Source organism: Silurus meridionalis, chromosome 27 (genome assembly GCF_014805685.1).
Source record: "Silurus meridionalis isolate SWU-2019-XX chromosome 27, ASM1480568v1, whole genome shotgun sequence".
NCBI classification, from domain to species: Eukaryota; Metazoa; Chordata; class Actinopteri; order Siluriformes; family Siluridae; genus Silurus; species Silurus meridionalis.
In genome coordinates, this window is record NC_060910.1 from 5,293,190 (window position 1) to 5,317,913 (window position 24,724).

At 36.8% G+C, this 24,724-nt stretch overlaps 2 protein-coding genes across 2 annotated transcripts in view; both read left to right on the forward strand.

The window, feature by feature from the left end:
* dnm1b (dynamin 1b) overlaps window positions 1–15,101 on the forward strand; it is a 36,841-nt gene extending 21,740 nt beyond the window's left edge. The window contains 7 exon segments of the mRNA XM_046841998.1: window positions 5,456–5,565; window positions 6,588–6,699; window positions 6,877–6,888; window positions 7,108–7,281; window positions 8,589–8,830; window positions 9,039–9,236; window positions 13,870–15,101. Coding sequence (XP_046697954.1) covers window positions 5,456–5,565; window positions 6,588–6,699; window positions 6,877–6,888; window positions 7,108–7,281; window positions 8,589–8,830; window positions 9,039–9,236; window positions 13,870–13,930 — 909 coding nt within the window. The 3' untranslated portion in view covers window positions 13,931–15,101.
* Window positions 15,102–18,439: 3,338 nt separating this feature from the next.
* LOC124380915 (regulator of G-protein signaling 3-like) overlaps window positions 18,440–24,724 on the forward strand; it is a 35,406-nt gene continuing 29,121 nt past the window's right edge. Inside the window, exons 1-3 of the mRNA XM_046842232.1 lie at window positions 18,440–18,618; window positions 22,240–22,419; window positions 22,810–22,985. Coding sequence (XP_046698188.1) covers window positions 18,509–18,618; window positions 22,240–22,419; window positions 22,810–22,985 — 466 coding nt within the window. The 5' untranslated portion in view covers window positions 18,440–18,508. The remainder of the gene's footprint in view (window positions 18,619–22,239; window positions 22,420–22,809; window positions 22,986–24,724) is intronic.

Below are 24,724 nucleotides of genomic sequence, written 5' to 3' on the forward strand. Positions count from 1 at the left end.
ATCATGTAAAGCAAAAAAAGTGGACAACAATATGTACAACACAATGACGAATCAAACAGGAAGCCTGCATATCTCTGACTTATTTATGTTGCTGGACCTCATCCACACATCTACATTGTCTAGTATCATTCCAAAGCCCATCTGCACATATGCAGGCCATAAATACTTGAAAAGACTTTAAAGGATACCTCTGCGTTTCTGTGTAGGTTGCCAAATGGTGTCGGCAACTGGACATCTTCTCGCTTCTCTCAAAAAACTTCTTCCATCCTTCCTTCCCTCCATCCTTCCCTCCCTCTCTCTTCCTTTCTCCTGCTGTGCACTGACGGAGGTCCGAGCGAGGGAGTGGTGGGTGGGTTGAGGGGAGCGGAGAGGAGGGTCCTTAGAGGAGTATCAGTGTTTGATGGTGCTAAGAGTAGACAGGAACGTGGGTGGCATGACGTTGGTCCTACCCTGACCTGTTTCACCATGGTCAGCTTGTAAATCTCCTTTCAGTCCCTCAAACAGCTTTGGGAACCAAATGCTGAAAAAAGACAAATTTGCTTGTCAGAAAGGGTCAGAAAGTCAAATCTAACACCAAATATTCTTTTAGGAATTAAACTGATGGTTTTTAAAAAAGCAAAAACTTTTCATTGAGGAGGAAAAAAATCTCCAGGATTGATCAGATAACATGGTTCGTTTGGGATCAAATGCCGTTTTGACCAAATCGACGTGGCACATTTTCGTCAGCAAGAAATGGAAAAGGGGAGAAGGAAAATGAGCACAGGGAGGCGGAGCGTCTGTTTTTATCCATTTTGAAGTTTTTTCTCCTTTTTTTTTTTTTTTATAAATGGGAAGTACGAGGCCAGAGGTCAACAGGAAGTGAAAATTGGCCTCTTTGCAAGCCAGACTAATGTTGATGACCTGTCAGTAGAAGAGCTGGTATTAGCCTGGGAGTGTTTATGTGCTGGTGACTGGTGTGTGTGTATGTGTGTGTGTGTGTGTGTGTGTGTGTGTGTGTGTGTGTGTGTGTGTTAGGGGGGGTTTGGAGAGGCAAACTCTAAGGAATGTTGGAGTTTCTTTCCATGGAGTTGTAGTATCTCCAGATGTAGGCCTTTGGACTCATCTCTCTGTGCTGTTTCCCCTCTGAAGCTCACTGCATAAAGAGCCCTTTATTCTGAGCACACACACAAACACACACAGGAAACTGAACATTAAAGAGACTTTCAAGAGCATGGGGTTCAGCTTTACAAATTTAACCTTTAACCACCACAAATCCCGTTTGATTTCAGTTTGATGAGCAGTCGTAGATAAAAGAGTTTGCAGCAAATATATTCGCTTTGTACAGAATAATACGCCCAAATAATTTAATCTGTTTTTCTGCATGAGTGTGTATGTAATCTCTGCATAATATTAATGTTCATTTTTAAAGTAAAAGTCATGGACTAAATCTGTAGAAAAATTCCATAATGAAAAGCAGCTTCTGTAATGACCAATTACATTAATTGTCATGGTCGATTAATATCATAAGTAACAAATTAAAAAATAAAGTTCAAATACAAAGCAAAAGAATCAAACTTTCTTTAAGTTCAGGATCCAGGGTTGTGGTGTCAAAGAAAAAGGACATTATTCAGCAGAAATTAAGTCAGGCAGTTCCAGTGAAGCACCAAAAACACAGCGAATTCATCTCTAGATACCCTGTTCTGCATCCTGTGTAACCCCACCCATCTATTTATTCACCACCTTTTACCTTATCTGCCACCATTATTTTCGAATAACTAGGTTCTTATATATTTAATACAATAATGGTGGCATGACCAATCCATCTTAATTTTTTCAGTCTTTGGCCTGTACATAAACCTCTAACATGGAAACCACTTTAAACCCTGACCATCCTTTCAACACATTTTTGCTCACCCAGGCTACTGGGCCCAGGCTGACCAAAAAGAAAGCTCAAAAGCAAAAATCTAAATCATACCAAATGTCCCTCTATACGCTCGAACTTGAGATTCATTGTCCGTTTCTTTATCTGTCATGGCTAATTTAAAAAGAAATCAACAAATTAATAAATGAAGTTAATACACTGATTAAAAGAAATATTCTAAATGTAAAATGTCAAAGAATTAGGCTTTATTTCAGCAGAAACAAAGTCATGCAGTTCCATAGGAGTACCCAAAAACACAGTAAAAGTCTTTTTATACTCTTTTCTGCAATCTCTGCATCTTTTTTATTGTACAATCTTCACCTTATCTTTACCACCATTATCTTCAAATAACTAGATACCTTTTAATTGGCATATTGGTGGAAGCACATAATGGTGGTGGTTCCCATCCATCTCTATTTTTAATTCTTTATTATCAAAAATAACATGGACTCAGTCATGGTGCAGGCCTTTATCCATTCCAATCCATCTCTAATTTCTAAAAAATATTAAAATTAACAAAAACCCGGCTTGTCAATGACTTCCTAACATGAAGTCACTGCACTAATACACCTGGTTCAAATAAACTCTCACACACTTTCACACATTACTTGCTTCAAATATACTAATTGTTGCCAAAGTCAAGTCACTGATGTCCTCACATGTTAGAACTACAACCTCCTAAGCCAATGTGAGGGCCACATTTGCTTCTACCTTACACCAACCCTCTTTATCATCTGATGTGCTCTGCTGCATCTTCTTCAACTATGGCACTGAGGCTAGACCACCCTCTGGCTCAAGAATTCGAAGCAGAGCTTCTGCCCAGGTGTAGATGTCACTGCTGTACAGGACCTCATTAATCTCATTCCAGTCCTCTGAGATCCATTCAAAACCATCATTGTGATCTCTAAGCAAATCTAACGAGTCCACAGGTTGCTTACTTTTCTCTGGAGGCCGTCACATCACTATCATCTGCATAACATTAACCCTTATTAAAAAAAACTGAATTGTCAAAACAAAACAAAACGAACAGTCCTGCAACAAGAAGTACTATACCCAGAAGCATTCCAATCATTGACAACCATGAACCAAACCAGCATTGTCCCTAAATTCCCGACTTAGCCTTTTTATGCGCTTCGTAGTCTCAGTAAAAGTCTCACTAGAAGCAGTATTATTATTTTGCTAACTACCAATCAAGAACTAGTCTGCTCTACAAAGTCATTTAACTTGTAGTATCTGCCTATTTTCTGAACTCAGTTAGTGCTGCTAACTTCTATTTTTAATGAATAAACCTCTGCTGCTTATATTACAGATTATTTATCCACTCTACGTTCCTCTTTGGGATTTATAAAGTCATATTTTGGCTCAGATTATGCAGTATATTATTTCTTGCCTTATACTGGTTTTGGATTCCTCTAGTCTCACCTATGGCATCTATATAAACCTGCGGATCTGGCTCATATGCTCTAGCAGTTCTTTTTCCAACTTCCTCAGCACTTTGCTTGCTTCCCCAGTCTGTTGGGCTCAAAAGCCCCATATTAGCACTGTGATAGAGTCTCTATGCCATTGTTTTATGGAAGAGGAACAAATCAGAATATCATCGACATACACAATGAACATAACAATCGAACATAACAATGTCCACCACTAATTCTTTAAAGTCTTCTTTAAATACTTGATTAAATACATGCAGTGAAATGCTAAAGGGACACTAAAGAAAGCTGAACAAAGAAATATTTGGTATCAGTTGGAACATTTGTCATCAACATGTGTGGGTTAGGAACCACTGCTTGCCAATATTAAACATCATTCACAGCTCTTAAATCATGGTTTAAACACCATTTAGACTTGTCTGTCTTAGTGACTGGCAATATTTGTGTTTTACAATAGCTGAGTGTCTCTATGAGTACTTTATCCTGTATCAATCCTTCTATATGCAATGAATTCTGTTGCATTTGATACAAGCTCAGTCCTGGTTGAATCCTATTCCTAATTGCACTAGCGGACATCACTAGCCCTATTTTAGTGTCATACTGAGATTGTAGTTCAGATGGCACCTGACTCTCTATTTCTGAGAGCAATTCTTCATGTTTAGTTATTCACATATCTCTGCACACATTAACAATGATGGAATTATTATGTATGGACCTCTGTGCCACCAATGTCTGGGTTCTCTCAAGGCTTCTTCCTTATGCCATCTCAGGGAGTTTTTTCTTGCCACAATCACCACTGGCTCGCTCATTATGGACAAACTTACAGTTGTAAGTCTCAAATTATGCATTATTTTATAACTGCTTTATCTCTGTAAAGCTGCTTTGAGACAATGTCCATTGTTAAAAGCGCTATACAAACAAAAAATGAATTGACTTGAATTAGTTACACACGTACTTTTATTTACAAAGAAATATGAGGCATTCGAAACCATGACTAAAAAAAAAAACAATCATCCACTTGCTGCTCTTTGTTCCCCTACTATTTTATACTATAAGGGCTATTATATTTACCCTTTCTTGCTTAGTCACACATTAATTATGTTTTTTTTAATTATACAGATTTGCCTGTGTAACACAAAGATACATGATAGAAACACATGAAAATGCAGAAGGATAAAAAAGTACCATTCTTCCAGTCAGGGAACAGACTGCTATCATGAAATTCATTATTCCAATTACTAAAACTGCAGTTTACCTTCATCTTTGCAATTTCTCTGTATTTTTCTGTGTTGGAATACTGTAGAAATGGTTTAATCCTGGTTAGCATTTAGATTTTCATGACAAATAATTTATTAAATTTTTATTAAAGAGAATTGAAAGCAGGAACGTGTTAATACAATATTTGGCATTATAATGGCTGATAGTACCATGCTGACCCTACATTTTAACAGTCAGTATGACTTACAGTACAGCCACAGTGAGACTCAGGCGTAATCAGATGCTTTCTCTGCAGTTGCAATTATTATAATTTAATATTTTCTGCTAGCTCTTTGCCAGATGCTGTTTTCATTGGCAGCCAATGTATTAGTTTTGGTACAGACTGTACAAGGAAAAATTCTTATACTTTACAGGAAAATATGATAAAACCCAAGTTCCATTTAATTATTATTATGCTGAGGGAATACTGGAGAGCTTTTCAACAGTTCTGTAAACAGTTCATGGTACATTGTGATGGATGAAACAGAGAATTTGCAAGAATCAGATTGCATATGTGATCGCATATATATTTAAATAATGATTTATAATCAGTGGCATTCTACATAATTAAAAATAGCATATAGATTTATTTTTAAGCATTTTTTTAATCATTAAAAACACCTTGTGACTGGTCAATAACAAACTAGGTTGTATTTATGAAATTCCATTCATGTGGTGCATTGCAGTTTTGGATTTTCCTGCACCCTCATCTCATCTTCTGCTTTTATTTAGTCACTTCATCTGATACCATCTCAATTACTTTAGAGCACAATGTATTTGAGATCATATTCATATTCTAATTCCTATATAAGAATTCCAGCTCAACACACTTTACCCTGGTGCTCTCTCACATTGCTTCCCTCTACAGGAGAAAGAGAAGAAATACATGCTGCCTGTGGATAACCTAAAACTCCGAGACATCGAGAAAAGTTTCATGTCTAGCAAACACGTCTTTGCCCTCTTCAACACAGAACAAAGGTTTGTTCAGTTCCTTTGTTTTATATACTTCTACTTTAACAATTGACAAAAAGACTGGAGGTGGAGCTGCAGGGGGCAGAGTTGAAGATGTGAAGATTTCATTCAGAGTGATGATGATGGACAGAATTAGAAATGTGTTTATTAGCTAGAACGTACAGGTAGGACATTTCGGACATAAGGTGAAAGAGTCACAACTGAGATGGTTTGGTCATGTGTGGAGGAGGGATACGGGGATATAGGTGTAAGAATGCTAAGTATGGAGGAGGAAAAAAGGAAGGCCAAGGAGGAGGTTTATGGTTTTGGGAAATACTATATATATATATATATATATATATATATATATATATATATATATATATATATATATATATATATATATATACACAGTATATAAAGTCTGGAAGTCTTAATCAGACTTCCAAATGATCATGATCATCAAAAGCCATGGAATGGTATTTGGATTTAATAATCTTTATTTGGAAATAAGAAGTCACTTCAATTACTGGAGTTTTATAGTAGCCTTGTGACCCTTGTGATGGAAGAGAAGTGATCTCAGATTTCTTTGAATGGCACCCGATCATCTACCCATACTACTGATATCATCAACTTAATTATGTTGTATGAAACAGCATCTGTTACACTCTAAAACTAAAGGGTTTAGGAAGTAATAGACAAGAAAGCATTTGAAGGCTTTGTTTGGGGCCATTATGTGTGATTTAACCTACACAGCTTTGTTGGATTATAGAGTTTAAAGCTCAAATTCACAAATGATTTACATAAATGATTTGCTCAGCATACGAATGTCTGAACAGATGCAACATGCATGATTATGTTGATTATTCATTCATTCATCCTGAACATCCTGAACCAACTAAATGTTGGTTTGTTTAGGCTAGAGCACTTGATACTTGTCAGGAGAGAACATGCACACTACAGTGTAAAATCATACTATTTGTATAGCTGTAGATGCAATTAAAGTGTAGTGCATCACATGTAGCACTTTTACTGCTTTTGCTTTTCAGGAATGTGTATAAGGATTACAGGCAGCTAGAACTGGCATGTGAGACACAAGAAGAGGTGGACAGCTGGAAGGCCTCATACCTGCGTGCTGGCGTTTACCCAGAACGCATTGTGGTATGACATAGTCACTGGTTGTAATTGACATCATGGCTACTTTTTAATTGTTATACTGTAGTGTGTTTGTTTTCATATAACACTAATGTTTAAGAAGAGCTTTGTTCCTTTACTTTGACATTCTTAACTCCTGCATTTGTCCGTTCTTTGACTGGTGAACCATGTCTGAACTGAAAGGACAAAGAAAAGGTAAATACTTAATTTCCGTTCATATCATCAAGCTAAATTTCACTGACGCTAACAGAAAACGAACCATTCGTTCTCACGTTTTTGTTTCAACTACACAGGAGTTATCCCTCATGTTTAATTATTTCCCGATAACACCTGACTCAATTCTTCCGACTTCTGACGGCAGTAATATTTCACAGAATAGTCTGTATGATGTTGATACACTTCTGTGTTGTATAGCAGAGTGAAAGCAGTGAGGAGAGCAGCTCGGACAGTTTCATGCACTCCATGGACCCTCAGCTGGAGAGGCAGGTGGAGACCATCCGCAACCTTGTTGACTCCTACATGGCTATTGTCAACAAGACTGTGCGTGATCTGATGCCCAAGACCATCATGCATCTTATGATCATCAATGTGATTATATGTTTTATTCTCTATTTCTTGAGTGATATATATTTTTTTCTTTCAGAAACACCTCATTGTGTGGGAAAATGGTGAAACCAGAGTTTAATATACAGCATATTTAAAGCATATTTACTCTGATAGTTTATTAGTCATGTATTAAGGGCAAGAAATGCAGATGCAAGCATTAAACATTTTAATTTCAGTGCAAATTTACTAAAGAAAGAAACAAACACAAAATAAAAGAAAAACATGAAAAATTGAATATGATACAAGGGAAGGAATAATATGAGACTAGAAAACATTGAGTGCTTAGAAAGATATATGCCAGTTACCAAATTATGACAAAAAGAGATCATGTGACATGGTATATGAGGGTGCACTGGCTGATGTAGAGTCCAGGGCCATAAACCTGACTGTATCTATGAAGTGAAATAAAGCACAAGCTATTGATATCAAACATTGATGGACAGTAACTAGGTAAATGTAATTCATTACTCTACTTAAGTAGCTTTTTTGCAAATCTATTTTTACTTAAGGATTTCCATTTGGTTAGACTTACTTTAACTTCACTACATTTCAAAGGATTTCTTCTCAAATCTCAACTACATTTTGCGAAATCCATTTATTTATGAGTGGATAAAAACTGGTCAAGCACACAGCAAGCCACCAATCAGGTGAGAGCACGCTCTGTTTTGAGCTTATTTTGATTGCCTTTTGGTGTATCTACTCAGCACGAACATACAGTTCAGCATCAGTTCAACAGCAAGCAAAACATTTTGAGAGGAATAAATGAAAGGAACTCCTGACTCGAACTTGTCAAAACACCTGTGGCCTTATTTGTGTATGCATAGTACACAGAGAAAGCTCATGGTACAGGAATGTACCTAAAGGAGTACAAATGCTTTGCCGCTCCAGCTACGCTAGCAGTGTACAGCAATGTATTAATGAACATTGGAACATTTTTGTAGCTTCTTGTTTGTACCTTTAGTGGACTTCAGTGTTTGACTCATTAATATAAGTCTAATGATAGATTAGTGTGCAAAGAGTAACATTAGAGTCTTTTCACATAAACTGAGTTGATGAAGCAAAGAGTCTTAATCTCAAACTCAGTTTGAGTGACAATAAACCCATACCCATGACATTAAAGCCATAATAAACTATAGTACATTGGATACTAAAGTACATTTGAAGGCAAATACTTGTCTACTTTTACTCAAGTGCAAGTTTAAAGTGAGCACTTTTACTTTTACTGGAATAATATTTGTACACCACTGCCATCACAGTACAGATTTTTTCTTTCTTTCTCTTTTTAACAGACTAAAGAGTTCATCCATGCTGATTTGCTGGCTCAGCTCTATTCATGTGGAGACCAGAACACTTTGATGGAGGAATCGGCTGAACAGGCGCAGCACAGAGATGAGATGCTGCGCATGTACCATGCACTCAAAGAAGCCCTGAGCATTATCGGGGACATCAGTACTACAACTGTGTCCACATCCATGCCACCACCAGTGGACGACTCATGGCTACAGGTGCAAGGAGGACCTTCAGGAAGAAGGTCTGTCACCAGCACCAGCTTTGCCTCACTGTTGCGCAAATTGTATTTCTACATGAAATTTTTCAATGTCTCAAGCTTTATTCCACAAGATACACAATGTGCTTTGGTACATTTCTTTTGTTTATCTGTGAATCAAATAGCTTTAAAAGTGTGCATGCTCTTGTGGTGATCTAAAACAACCAGAGATTGAATGTCTCTTCATGCACAGATCCCCAATGTCCAGCCCCACACCTCAGCGCCGAGCTCCTCCTGGACCTCCTCGCCCAGGAGCTCGTGCTGCTCCTGGGCCTCCGGCTGCTGGAGCTCCACCTGTCCCCTCCAGACCTGGAGCCTCTCCAGACCCCCATGGTGGCCCACCACCCCAAGTGCCCTCACGCCCCAACCGTGTTCCTCCAGGAGTTCCCAGGTGAGTCCTAGAGGAGTAATCTTTACTACCGTAGACAATAGTTCACCAAAATGATTCTAATACGTTAATTCCTCATTATAAATTGTTTAGAAATAGATATAATGTTAAAACTGTAGGTGAATTTTACATAAACATTGGTAGCTGTGTGTGTGTGTGTGTGTGTGTGTGTGTGTGTGTGTGTGTGTGTGTGTGTGTGTGTGTGTTTAATTAAAGCTGATGGAGATAAGCAGGATTTCTGTAGGATTTCTTCAGGCTAAGGAATTTATTGCAAAGAATGTATAGTATTTTGTGATGTTGATGAAGAGAGCGATGATCTACAAACTTCCTTCCTTATATTTTCTCAAAGATTTCAGTACCTTGATCACTAGCTGATCCTTTCACACTAAGGAAAAGGATTACTTTGGTTCTTTTCTGCTTCTTCTTCTTTTTCTTGTCTCCCCTTTCCACTGTTACTCTACACAATCCAGTCAAAGTGATTACCTTCATGTCATATCACAGTCGCACACCATCATTGTCTGAGTTGTCCTCTTTCCTTAGCTTCACTCCTAACCCTGTTGTGAACCATTATGATGTCATTTCATGATTACATAATCCTTCATCAGCATTTGTTTCCACACGATCAGTTTTGTGAGATCATGCTCTAATTGTACGCTTTTCAATAAAGAACTGAGAGAAAACAAAGAAAGTGGTGTAATTAACGCAGGCATTTTCACAAGAATAGAAAATTGATGATGTTGATTCCTTAGCTGTTCCTCTCCACTTTAACCAACCCTCATTCTGATTAAATGCCTCCCACAATGATTCCGGTTATTCTTTCAGAATTTCTATAAGTGACCAATGAGGAGGTCCACAACATGGTATGTTTTATGCATATTGTTCTTGTGTGGCATCATTATTATTCCTGTGCATGGATTCATGTCCAGTCACCTTTCACATACTTCTGCTTTCATCATTCAAATCTAACTAAATGACCCTAGTCCCTGTTTTCTGTTCATCTCTGGTTTAAGTAACAAACTCAAAAAGATATGGTTCAGCATTTTCATTTAATAGGCTTTCTCTGCACACTTTGTGATTAACTACTTACAATACTATCAATAGAAGTCTAGTTTGTTAGCTAGTTTTGGAGGTTTTGTAAATTGAACTCCTTATGTAGCTTCTATGTAGCCTCTGTTATATTCAGAATGGAAAGAGCTATGTCCAGATAATGTACTGTAGTAGCAGAAAGGAGCATACTATACAAAACGAAACCTACCTTGTAGTGTTCTTCAGTCAGAAAGGATGATTTTTTTCTCAACTGAGCTCAGAGCAGCTAAGAGAACACATAATCAATATCAACTTATCAATCAACTTATAACTGAGACTTCTACAGGTAGTCGTTGACTTACGACCACAATCGCTAGCCGCGGCGTACGACAGTGCGTACCAGCTTCCGGCATCATTTCACAGTACTGTACATATAGCCTACTCTACGTGTTACGACCAGTCTGTCTGTCCCAATCGTGGTCGTAAGTCGACGACTACCTGTATTTGTTTTTCTCTCACAAAACACAAAAGACTGCACTACCAGACTTTAACTGTTTGCTATATATATATATCTGATTTTACACATCCACATGTATGTTTTTGTATCTTTGTATGTGGAATCTACTCATGGTGCTAGCCAGATCAGCCAAGTGATATACGCTAGTTGAGAGGCTACATGGAATTTTTAATGCTTTTTCTGTAATCAGTGAGGGAAATTATGTGAGTAAAGGAACAATAGCAGGAAGTGTGTAGTACTTAAACAACATTAGGGGGTATTACATATGAAATCGGTTCCCATGTCTGCCATGTGGGCCTCGTTTAACTTTTAATCCTGGTTCCATTCTGTACTCTGTTGGTTTTGTGTAGTTGAGCATTGTGATGCAATGCCTTACGATAACAAGCTTCCATCAACTAAGAATTATTGTTTTTATTTCATCAGCTGTAAATGAATTCATAATCCCATCTCTGAGGTACTCAAGGTTATAAAAAAGATTATAAAAAATATCTGAGGAGGCAATATCTCTAATTGCTTAACAACATGCTATTAATTTATTTTACACTACCACCTACAGTGATTGGTCTAGGTTTGTGTATTGGATGTGTGCCTTGGGTCAGTAACAGCTAACTGACAGCAAAAAATCCTTAATGGTGTCTAAAACAGATACCTTGATATCCGTTAAATCAGTATTATGGAACGCATTTTAAAGGTTTTTCGTTTCTGTCGATATATGAGCTATTTCATTTTAAATATAAGGTCAATTACAAATAACTTATTTGTTCATAAACATCCAAAAACTGCAGTTTTTAATGCAGAAATTGAGTCTAGACATTACTCACTTTCTGACTATAACCACCGAATTAATTGCCATTTGACCTGGATGACTAAAATGCTTTTGTATTTTAAAAGTGATATAAAAGAATCAGAGTAATATTTATTTAACACTGTTCTATATGCCATTTTATGAGTAAGGACTTTAAAAGAGTAAAAAACTTAATTAATTAATATGGCCATGCTGTTTTTATATATAGGTTCATTGTCTGTTGTACTCATCTCAATTTGTCTTTGTCTGTGTCCATTGACAATTATGTTTGTGTGTGTCCTTGATAGTTTGTTCTGTCTTTTCTGTCTTCTGCATTTGCATTCATTGTTCTCCTCGTTGCCATCTTTGAAGTCGGCGTGTTCCAGCATCACCAACAAGACCCAAAAGAGCCACCGATTTCATTACAGACTTTTAACCCTGGGCCTTTCAGGCAGAAGGGAACTACTGCCTCTTTGTCTCCTCAGACACACATTTACACACTCATACAAACCCACATAACTTCACACACCCAGGGGATGCAACTCATCTAGGTGCACTTGTTTACTTAAAGGTATCCATGTCTTTTAACCAATCAGGAAGCAGACACACACTAATGGTGTCACTGATAGTCTTGTGGTTATCAATGGCAGTAACAGCACAAGCTATAAACAGTTGTTGCCACAGATGTTAGAAATAAAGCAGATGATGTGATTTTCAGCTCTTTAGACAGAGTATACATTCTCTGAATACTGTAATATAAAAGCACATGAATGCTAGATGTCTTTGGCTTATCCTTGCTGTCTTTATTCCATATTAGCCTTACTGACCTTTACCCCCTGCTGCCCCACATGTTAAGATCAACCAGCATGCAGCTTTTTTTTTATTAAAACCAGCAATAACCTGGGTACCTCAAATAATGGTGGCTATAAGTTGAAGGAATACATGTTCTGAAAGCTATTGTTTTGTCTTCTGCATCCGTATCATATGTGAGATTACTAAGGACAAAGATTTTGACATAATTCCCTGCACTGAGAAAAGAAAGCGATCCCGGTTTGTAATTTATTGTGATATGAAGGGATGCAAATGCATTTAAAAGCATTTTATTAATATAGAAAAGGCAGACAAATCCAAATCGATATCAAAAATGGAAAACAGTAAAAGGGCAATAAGTCATCAATGTGATCAGCAAACCACAAGACTTATAGACAGAAAGAAATCAAAACTGGAAACTCAAACATGAAATGAAGAAAACAAAATCAATTGATTGAAATTCTTTGCTAAATCACCAATGGAAATCATGGAGGAATATTAAACACTGACCAATTATGAAGGAAATGGAAACAGCTGAGGATATTATAGACACTTGAGGGACAAAAACAGTAACAAGACATGGGTGGGGACAGGACATGAAGAAAAAACAAGTGGCTACATAGACATGTGAACCTCAACCTGATGCACTAGTTAACATCAAATTCACTTTCAGAATTAATGTAAAAAAAAAAAAAACATTTAAAATGCTGATCATTCATTCACCTTGGCTGGGACACAGACATGCATGTTCACACCTAGAGGCAATTCAATTCAACAGGGTTATGATAGTAGAAGCTGAATATATGGAGACAAATGGAGGATTGAACATGGGATCCCAGAGCTGCTCTACACTGCTATGATATTCAAACTCTGATTACATAATATGAATTCCCAAATATAGCAATCATGCCAAAAAAGGAACCATATTTGCAGCAAGAATAAATATTAAGATTTAGGGATTAATTTGCACATCCCTCAATAAGAAATCATATGTAAGTACATCTAAGGTACATCCTTTTCAACATTCAATCTTATACAATTCTTTATTGTAAAATTATTATTTATGATTAAGCTTTAATCTGACAGGTTTTGCTTACTTTTCCCAGTATAGGTAAACAGAACAAAATCTGTGGTAATCGATCATACTGTAGATATGTATTAGATGTAGAAGTTGAGGAATCACTACACTGTATTCCTTTCATGTATCTGGTGTAAAATTCAGAAAAAAGTTTTGAGTTGTACTTTTGTTTGTCAGTGAGGTTTGTACACTCAAGCAGTTCCTCCCTCATGAGTCTACATTTAAAACTCATTTAAGATAAAAGAAAAAGATAGACAAAGATTAAAAAATCTCAATAATGGCAAATAAGAGTACTACTTTTCTCTGTCAATATTGTGTAAAAATATTATACAAATGTTGTTTGTGGGTTATTTCATGCTTCTGTTTTTTCTCCCCACTATTTGTTTCTCCTCGCTCTACACGCTCTTCTCTTTTCACCCAGCCGTCCAAGCAAAGGCAGCCCTTCTCATGGGGAGAGCCCTCATCCTTCGTTTGACTCGTAGAAACCCATCTTTCCTCTCCCCCTCTCCACTGACTTTACTCTGACCAAGAGGACGATAATGTCTGGACAACAAGGACAGATAAATTGATACCTATCTATCTATTTGCTATGAAGATTTGTTTACAGTACTTATTATTCCTGTGTGATTAGATGTAGAGGGATACTAGCAGGGATTACAGAAGAATGAACGAATGAACCACACTATTTCCAAGACGAATGCCCCGTGTGGACTCATATCACGGTGTTAAGTCGAGTGTTATTTGTAATGAAGGTGCCGTGCAGTGTTTCTATGTTTACACAATAGATAATGTCGATGTGTTCTGTATTTGAGCTGTCACTAAAGAAATTGCCTGCAGACATTTTGCCTTGTTTGTCATATCACAGACACGGTTTACTGTACACTTGCTTTAAAGCCTCCATCTGAGGCAGAGTTAAATATTCAGTGGTGCTGAATGTTTTGTTATATCTATCAGCCATGTACGTGTAATAATTCTGTGTGCACGAGCAAAACCAGCAGCTCTATCATATTTAAAGTAATACATCACTAATGAAAGCTATAGGAGTTAGTTAATATTATGCAATGAAATCCTGAGGCTGGACTCCCTCTAGCTTTCTTTTCGTATTAGGCATCATTTTTTGGTGAAGGATTCACATTGTGTGTATATATATATATATATATATATATATATATATGTCTGATGGAATCATTCTTGTTGTCCAAATTATAAGAGATTTATGCTGCCCCACTTGAATTTATTCAAGCTTGACTATAATTATTTCTTGGTTAGAGTGTGAGCTAATCAGTATAAATGAAAGCAAAATATCCCGTCAACCCCCCACACAAATGGGAGAATGAGTAAAATGCTGTTTCACACTATTTTTATGTGTTGTAGAAAGATTTGTATTGTGCTGGTGTGTGTTTGTGATGCATCTCTGGGAGTTTGTCTTCTATTACTTTGTGCACAATAATTGGGTAGCTAATAAAAAAGTGAAAGAAGCAACTGTAAACAGAAGAGTGATCTGTGATTTTCAAGTTGTTCTATTTAAATTGAAAAAAGGAAATCTGTTTTGTGTCTTGTGCCTCATATGGCCTACTGTATCTTATTGCCATTGGCCCAGCCTGAAAAACTGGCCAGTGCGTTGTGGTTTCATTAAACTGTTGAAGATGTTGACATGCAAGTGTACATTTATTTATTGCAAGGAAATTCTTATAAGAATGTAGACATCAGATTGCGTTCTTATTCAAACATCTTCAATAATGAGAATTGCTATGAATCCAGGCTCATTTATGCACAATTCTATGCACGTTTACACCTAGGTCGAAAATGAACTACATTGCAAACCTAAAACGTTTCTCTTTTTTAATGTTATCTAATTTTGTAGAGTTTGTGTTTGTGTTATGTGCATTCCTGCCATTTGGGGGCACTCCAGAGCGACATCATGTCTCTGCAAGATTTGAGCAGTTCACTGTAGAGCTGCTCATTGCAGGTTTCGCTTCAAATCAGAGGAACAGGAAGTCCCAAATAAGCAATTAACAGTCTCACCAGAAACACAGTTCCTAAGAGTCAAGAATCCACACATCTTACTTTCATCTTTAAAATCAGTAGTAAAGAAAAACATGTTCCTAATTGTTAAACTAATTATGTTAGATGATAAATAATCATCAAATATCCAAGTCGAATAGTCTTCTCTGAATATCTTTGAGCTTTAGGTCAGTCCAAATCCGGACAAACGCCATACAGTGGAGGGTCTTTACCCCAAACCAAGTGTCCTGCATTTGTTTCATGTCTCCAGTGACTTGAAACCCAGAAAGTACACCATACATCTGGTTCCAATGGCATACTTGCACAATGAGGCACAGTTCTGTGCAAGATTAACTAAATATGTTTAACCTCATGGGTTTTGTGAAGAAAGAGGCTAAAGTCGGGTTATGCAACACACATTTACCTAAAACAGAAGAAATTAAACATAATTACAACCGGTATGCTGTTTCTTTATTTATGTGAAGTTGTTGTGTGTACAATAGATACTGGATACTTCCTATCATTAGTGAGGGAAAGAGAAATATAAACTCAAAAGGCCCAAATACCTTACTACATTACATTCTGCTTTCAGTTCAAATGATCCACATGCACGGATGTTTTGCTTTCTTACACCAATGTCAGTATTTCATGAAAGATATAAATACATAATGACAAGCCTTTCTCATTTCTAAAATGTGTACATATGGATATCTTTTTTGAAATTGTCTTACATTTATGTCATATGACAGACGCCCTTATTATCCAGATCGAATTACATTTATCTCATTCATACAACTGAGCTGCTTATGCGGTTAAGGACCTTGCTGAGGGGCCCAGAAGTGGCATGTTGGTGTGGCTGGGATTTAAACTCATGACCATTGATTCCACCTCTCAGCTCCCAACTTCCCTTGTGTTTACTTGCAAATAGGCTCCAGCAAGTCTATGTTATGTTGATGATCAAATGTTCTTCTACTTTTGCATCATAATGAAGGTCATCCCTTTAGTCGTTGAGCCATCATTTATGGACAAGCACGTTCTTTTGTCTTCAATCTTTGGCACTGACCCCCAACTGGGCAAAAACCTTAATGGGTGTTCAAGACTTTTTTTTTTCTATTGGGTAAATTACTGCTTTATCACATCATTGTAACTTTAGAAAAGGGTTATTGATTTCGCATGAATCTGATTATAAAGTACTTAAAGATGTGAACACATCATTAATTTCAAAATGAAAATGACCACGCTAGTATATGCTTTTTTTCCACCAGTCCCTTGTCCTTCTCATTTGCTACAGTACATTTACACTGCATGCTACTGTTCAAGAATTGAGGGGGAAAAAAAAGATTTTAAATACTTCACTGATTCCTGGCAACACCAGACACTACAGGAGTTATTAAGTCTGGGGCCCAGTCTGGGGGTTGGTGGTGGCATGTTCTTGCTGAACTTCGATTGTTTTCTCTGGTTGCTTTGGTTTCCTCCTCCCATTTCAAAGTCATGTATTGTGGTCTGATTGGTATTTCCAAATTGTGCAACTGTTCTAGCGTGTCCTCCGCAGGTTCTGCATCCCTCATGGAAAAAAAAGATGGATATAATTCCTAATGTGCGGTTAATCTTTCTTACAAACCTTAACAAAAATAATCAGCATCAACTTAGCATTCTCAATACGTTCTGTGAGTAAAATGGTCAGGTATAAAAAAAAGCTTGATGGCTTCTTTACAGCATTTATCATTGAACATATTTAAACAAAGGTCTTGTAAGTATTTTACAGTTAAACTGGTTTCCTGACGAACAAAAAGACTGAGAACTTGAGATATTAGCATAAAAATATGAACTAACCTCTTGCATTGAGGTATTTTTTCCAACACCCTACAAGAAATTTCAAACTGCATACTACCTCGCTAAAAAGTTAAAGAGGCAGGGGAGGCAGTGATGAGGCAGTGCCTTGACTGTTATTTGCCAATAACAAATAAATATAATAAAATTCTTTGAATTTTTTAAAACAAAGCATTTTCTCTGATCTGTAACCTGTAATCTGTATGATGGAGGAACAAACGCATCCTGGACAGCCAGAGCCAGAGCAAGGCTTTTAATGTGTGAGTAATTGCCTTCTAAATTATACACAAAATTTCACATATTAACTAAAATTTAATTCAGCATTAATTCTGTAGTGACATTGGACATTGTCCCAAAGCAGCTTTACAGAGATAAAGAAGCTATAAAATTAGATTTTTTTTTACGTTTAGAGTGTATACGTTTGTCCTTAATGAGCAAACCAGTGGAGAAAAACTTCATTAAATGGTATTAGAAGGAAAACTTGAGAGGAATCAAACTCAAAATGGAACCCGTCCTCATCTAGGTGGTACCGAATGTCCATTCATTATATTTCCATCATTGTTAAGGTGTACAGTCCAGTGATGGGTTTGATGCAGAACTGTTCATGCAATTTGCTTCAGGTTGCCGTTGTATCAGAAATCCCAAATTCATCTTTATAGTAACTTAATGGATCTTTAGGCTGTCTATGCGAAACCATCCTTAGCTCGACAAAGTGGTCTCCAATTGAACTTCATCCAGAGATAATGTGTCAGGATGAATCAGGCATATCCTGGGTAAAAGTCATATATGTGTAAAACATATTTAGCCCTTTTGCTATTGAAAAACTGCATAAAACTGCAGAAATATTAAAGAAAAGCAAAAAAAATTAAAAATAAAAATGCATGAGAAGCAGTCATTGCCCCTGCCGCATGGGGGCGTGCGAGACACTGCCTAATGAAACAAACACTGCCTAATGTAACATTTTAAATGTAATTAATGTTATGTCTTTGGGTTTTATATATGTGCAAATCTGGCTCTGGCTGTCCAGTGGCACCCGCCCCTGACCTCACTGCTGAACAGTATGCCACAGTGGAAGTCTTCATGAGACCCTCTGGAGACGGATGAAGTATCTGACAGTACTGTTTGGAGCACTGTATAGTCAGGAAGAGCGCGAGGGGGGACGCAGACAGCGGTTTTAAAATGCAGCGCCTGGATTGGTGGACGATTGCGCAGCGTCCGGAGTTTGAATGCGAGAGGCGGCTCCTGTGAACCTCCAGCGGGACGCTGTGAACGCCGTGTCCGCCCGCGCTGCAGAGATGGAGAGCCGCAGAACACGCAGGAAGTCCGCGGATAAAAGGTAGGAGTTTGTACTGTAGATAATCAGAGACATGATGGATGGCTTTTTGAGAAGGTTAAAGAAAACGCGCGGTTCCTGTTAAAGCATGAGGGCCAAGAGCTTCAAGAACATGTCAGATGCTTAGTTTTTTATGTTGTTCTAAGACAGAGGTGTCCAGAGTTGGGTTTTGTTTTGAAGGACTCTGATGGGATTCCCCCTATAAGGCATTAGGGACCCCCTTTGACAAATAAAAAATAAACTTAAGGGGCTCCCCAAGATTATTTTAGTAAAAAACATATGAATTACACAACAACTGGGGACCCCCAGACTTGACTACAATCAAGCACTGGTTTAATGCCTAATACAGTATTCAGTAACACCAGTATTCAGTTGCGGTATTGTTATTGACAGAATAGAATGATGTTATTGAGAAATAAGCAGTAAAACCACCTATAAAACTAAAATCCAAACTTAATTTGCCTTTGTGTTCAAGACTGGATCAATCTTTTTTGTTTTGCAATTTTCAGGGGTGCATAACTGTAACTTCTCAGCATATTAATAGCTAATTAATCTTATATGTGTGTATATCTGTATATACATGATGTATTATCTTGATACTGCTGTACATACAATTGCAAATCTCATATATTGTACTTATGTATCATATTTTTCTACATACTATTATGCATTACACATTATGCATTATGCATTTTTAATCTACTCATTTTAATTGCCCATAGTCGTTATATTTACATATGCAACTGCACAATGCTACAAATTTGCACTTCTGGGTGATGCTTCATTGCTTTGTACCTGTACTATTCACTTTCTTTCTTTCTTTCTATATAGTTTTGTGAGTCAGGTACAGATTTGTTTGCTGTAATTGGTTTATTCCTGTGAGAAGTTAGTAACAGGACACTGTTATTAATATAATAATTATAATGTGATAATGATTATGAGACATTTTTAACAATTTCAAGCACAAGGTAGCAGTGAGATTCCATGGTTTGCTTTTAAATACCAAAGCAAAACCTTATTTTTGGATTTTTCAGTGACATTAATAACTATTAAAATTATTATAATTAATACTAACGTACATACAGCAGATACATCTAGAGCATATTTTATGAATATAGTGTACGACTCGTTTAATGTTAATGAAGCTGAGAAGAAAAAAGCTCAAGTTGATATACAGAACTTTCAAATTGTAGGGACAATTCACTAGATGTGCCTGGTTGCAAACTTGCTGCATTTCTAGTACTCAAGGGTAATTTGCTTTTTGTAATAATGTTATCTCCCACCCTGGGGGAAATAATATGGATGCCTTCATGAAGCACATCTGTCTGAGCATGTAGATCTCTCAAAACTATGCTCAGTACAAGTTTGCAGTGACAGGCCTGAGTGGGTTTCTTGAGCTTCAGATATTCATGCAACTTTGGACTGAAATTGCAGTACAGCAACAAGTAACTTATCTGATAACAATAAAAATAATTCTAATCGTGACTACTTACTAAAAAAAAAGTGAACGGTTAGATCAATGTTACAGTTTTTACAGAATACTGTAGATTTATATGTATGTCTGTATATTCACTGACCTAAAGCTGATACTGATATAAACTAATGAGGGTGTACTAAGTTGGTAATTGAGAAGGCTACCGCAATTTGTAATTTCAAGTTGTTTTTAGTGGCCTTTACCGGCTGTCAGTGAAAAATTCATAGTTTCAAGTTTGCCTTGAATGCAACATAATAGAGCACAATGCATCATTCAGTCTCAGTAGGTAGTCGATTAGCATTGTGGAAATAATAATGAAAAAACATGAAAATAGACGAAAAAAAAAAACTGTATTTACATTTTTTCCCAGCTTTTTTTCTTCTTTAGAAATTCATATATTTAATTATTTACTTCCATCACAATGGTCATGTGGCTGAGCTGGCCAGTTCCAAAAGGTTACCTAATAACTTCATGGTTACATATTATGTAATTAACCCACTGGTGCCACACTTTACCTGCATTTTTCTGGAGTTTGTGTGTCGATGTCCAAAACATTTTGCGCAAAACAGTCTGTCTGTTTTCGTGATTGTTTTACAAGCAAATAATTGCATAGAATGTAAGAATGTTTTATCAGCATTGTAGTGATTTGTCATTACTCTGACCAAATTATTAATTTATAAGTTCATTATTAATTTTTGGTACTGAGATTTTTTTTTTTAAGAAATTTCTTGTCATAGCAGTTAATTACAATTAATTACTATTCATAAAATATGTAGCACAGTATACAGCTAATGGCATTCTTTAAAAATAAAGTAGTGCTATGTACAGAATAGAATAAAGTGTTATTAAGAAGTAAGCAGTAAACCATTTATAAAGCTAAAATCAAAACTTAATTTGTGTGCAGTGATATGGTGCTTGACAATACAAAAAAATTGACAATGTGCAATGTGGTAATTTTTGATGATCTTGTGCTTTAACATTTTATTAATTATGCACCTCATGCAATTGCACTATTTGAACACCAGATGTCCCAATTTACACAACTCATTAAATATACAATGAGCACACTGACCATATCTCTGGATTGCAACACATTGCATTATACAAATAATTTGGTTACACAACCATGTTATACCATAACACTTACCATAAAAGAGCTAATTGGTTTCAAATGATCACAGCTCAACTACAGTCGAAAGCCACCAAAAAAGAAGCTGCAGCATTTTTTTTGTTTTTGGACCTTCATTTTTAGTTAAAAAGATGTATCAGGTGCTGCTAAAGACCTTGCAAAGTTTCAGTCATTTTCCCCAGGTCAGAGGTCAGAGTACTGGATGAATATATACATTTATTTATTAAAGTTACCAAAGAAAATGTCGCATGGAATCATTCTGTACATGTATTACTTAGGATAAGTGATTTAATGGCTTAAAAACTGAATCTTTGTTACCTTTGGAACTGGTGATGAAGCCCCTACGAGCTGATAACAAGTTTAGTTGCCTAGATGTTTTGCACAGGACCAGTGATGTGTAAGGAACACTCTGAGAGTCGATCATTCAAAAAGATCTCACACTGAGCTGTCATGAGTCTTCATTCATCCATGCATGATCTGTTTAATTAGACCCAGATGGTGCAATCACACTTTTCTTTCATAAGGTGGTGTTTTCCAATTAAAGAACACATGAACTTCGGACACCTTGCTGATTTACAGTAAATACCCAAACAGTAATCTTTGTTATGATTTTGCACATTAGATCCATCTTCCTGTATAAATTTGTCCAGTCTGCACTGTGGTCATTAGTTAAACTGCTGCTGTGCTAATTTGACAAGCAGCATATCTTTTGCAATCTTTAAAGGATTGTTGCAGCATTTCGTTTTTTCAACATGTTCCTTATCTACTGCCTCTGTAGTGCAAATGCAGTCACTAAAAGCATTAACTGACCTGTTTCTTGATAGTGAGAAAACAAAGGAAATACGCTTTTTGAAGCATATGTTCTTTATGCTCTATGTTTAGGGTGATTTCAGTATTAACAAACCTACATTTTATATAAAGCATTTTTTTATTTGGTCGACCTCTAATCTGGAGGACACGTTTAAGCAAAAAACAACTGTACTATATTAAACACTGACTGACTTCGGGTTCTTTTTTTTAGGAAGAGTATATTTAAAGAGCCATGCTGGGTCCGGGAGCCAGACTTTTCCCAAGGGCCATTAGTAAAAAGGCCATGCAGAGAGAGGAGGGAATGCACTGGGCATTTAGAGGGCTCAGAGAGGAAATCTTCAGCAAGAGATGTTCAACACAGGAGGGTGCTAGGTCCCTCTCAACTCTCAAAGTAAACACCTTAATGGCCTTTTCTTCAAAACAAATACATTGAAATAAGTTTTATATTTTTTATTGGGAAATTTTTACCATAATGAAATGACAAATTCACTGCCTATTTAAGAAAATTGTATTATTTTATTGCATATTATAGAATTATTAAATGTGTGTAAAAAAAACTACTATTTAATTTACGATTTACAAGTTTATTTTCATATCTACAGCAAATATCATTCAATTAATTGAATGGTATCTGTCATACCATACAATGCAATTCCTGCTCTGGGAATCTTCTAAGCAACCTATGACATAAATTAAGGACATAAAAAAAAAACAAAGACACCAGACATAATAGTGATTTTAATTACAGTATTTTATCTAAATGATTTCATGGTTATGCCAGTTTTTGTCCAGGTAATCAAGAGAACAGTGAGTCGAAGATGACGGTGCTTCACAGAAGTCCAGGATCACAAGTTAAAATAGCAGCAGTGGTTAAAACCTCCTTGACAACCTGCATTACTCCAAAACCTGCCCCTAGAAGAAAAAGGAAGATTCACCCGTCTGGGTTTAGGGGGAGAGGCAAGCACAAATTATTCTTACAGTATTTTTGCCACTGTAGATCTACAGAACAAAAACATGCAAGATCTTTATGACCTCTGGTGAGTTATTATTGGCTGAATTACTAGTGTGCACAAGAGGGACTATTACTTTCAGACAGTACAACATGTATGCTTCTTCTAATAGTGCCCATTAGTAAAGGCCTCTATGTATTGTGTTTCAATATACACCAATCAGGCATAACAACATGACCAGCGAATAAATAACACTGATTATCTCTTCACCATGGCAGCAAGAACATTTTATCCTCAAAGTTGATGTGTTGGAAGCAGAAAAAATGAGCAAGTGTAAGGATTTGAGCGAGTTTGACAAGGGCCACATTGTGATGTCTAGACGACTGGGTTAGAGTATCTCCAAAGCTGCAGCTTTTGTGGGATGTTCCCGGTCTGCAGTGGTCAGTATCTTTTAAAAGTGGTTAAAGGAAGGAAGAGGGAATGGGAAGAGAAGCCTGGCCCGTATGGTCTGATCCCACAGATGAGCTCCTGTAGTTCAAGTTGCTGAAGAAGTTAATGCTGTTAATTCTCGATGGGTCACAACTGTTTTGGCAGCAAAAGGGGGACCAACACAATATTAGGCAGGTGGTCATAATGTTATGATTGATTAGTGGCTATAAAGTTATGCCTGATCGGTGTATACTTTTGTCAGTCAGTAAAAGCATTGTGTTGAGTAGACCTGAAATGCTGAGAACACAGAAATATTTGATAATTTTTAATCTGGTGCTTTACTTTTGTGACCACTAGATGGCAGCATTAATTATCTGTGAAATTCGGGATCAACCTTGATGGGCGTCATAATCCAACAGTAGCAGGACTACTTTAATAAAAAAGACACTTTTACTACCTCCAGCAACACCAAAGCCCTTAAGACTACGTTACTGTGTCATATGTTTGGTATTTATTCTCAATTTTATAATATTTAACCCTATTTTCTTTTTTTAAAACCCATGGAGTTAAAAAAAAGGAAGACACTGAATAGACTAGGTGGGGAGGTGGTCGCTCACTGGCTAAGGCTCTGAGTTAATGATTGGAAAGACGGGGTTCAAGCCCCAGTATCGTGTGCACATATACTTTTGGAAATGTATTACATTTAATGCCAGTCTTTTGTAATAAAACAAGATCTTTGCAGTTGTGGAAAATCTGGCAAAGCCATTAACCGTCTTGTTTGGTCATTGTATATCATGCTGCTTCCTACTTCTATGGCGAGATCATAGAGCGGTATCAGCCAGTGGCTTAAACACTGCCTTGTTAAATGTACTCTGCCTCATTTGTCCAAAGTGCATCCCCACCATGTGTTTTTACATGAAGCAAAGCCTAGTTTGCATTAATGTATTCCGCCTTTAAAACAATACGCCATTTAGAAATGTACTGCTGCATTTATTATTACTCAATTTCTTTTTTCTCAACGTAATGAAAATGCATGATGCTTTGCCTCAAGTATGAAAATCGTTCTGCTTTTGCTGGGAGCTCTGCATACCACCATCTTTCACATCAGCACAAACCAGATCATGCGTCATCCCATGACATTAAAATAACAAGGCCTGCTGTTATTGTTTCCATACATGAGTCAGTCTGTGAACTTGGGCTTATCTGATGATCAGGAATGACCTGATGTAGGAATTAACGAGGCATCATGGGTGTTAAAAGTGGTTTATTTCCTGTTGGGCTAATGAGTAACTCATTGGGAGTAAAGTCCATTAACGG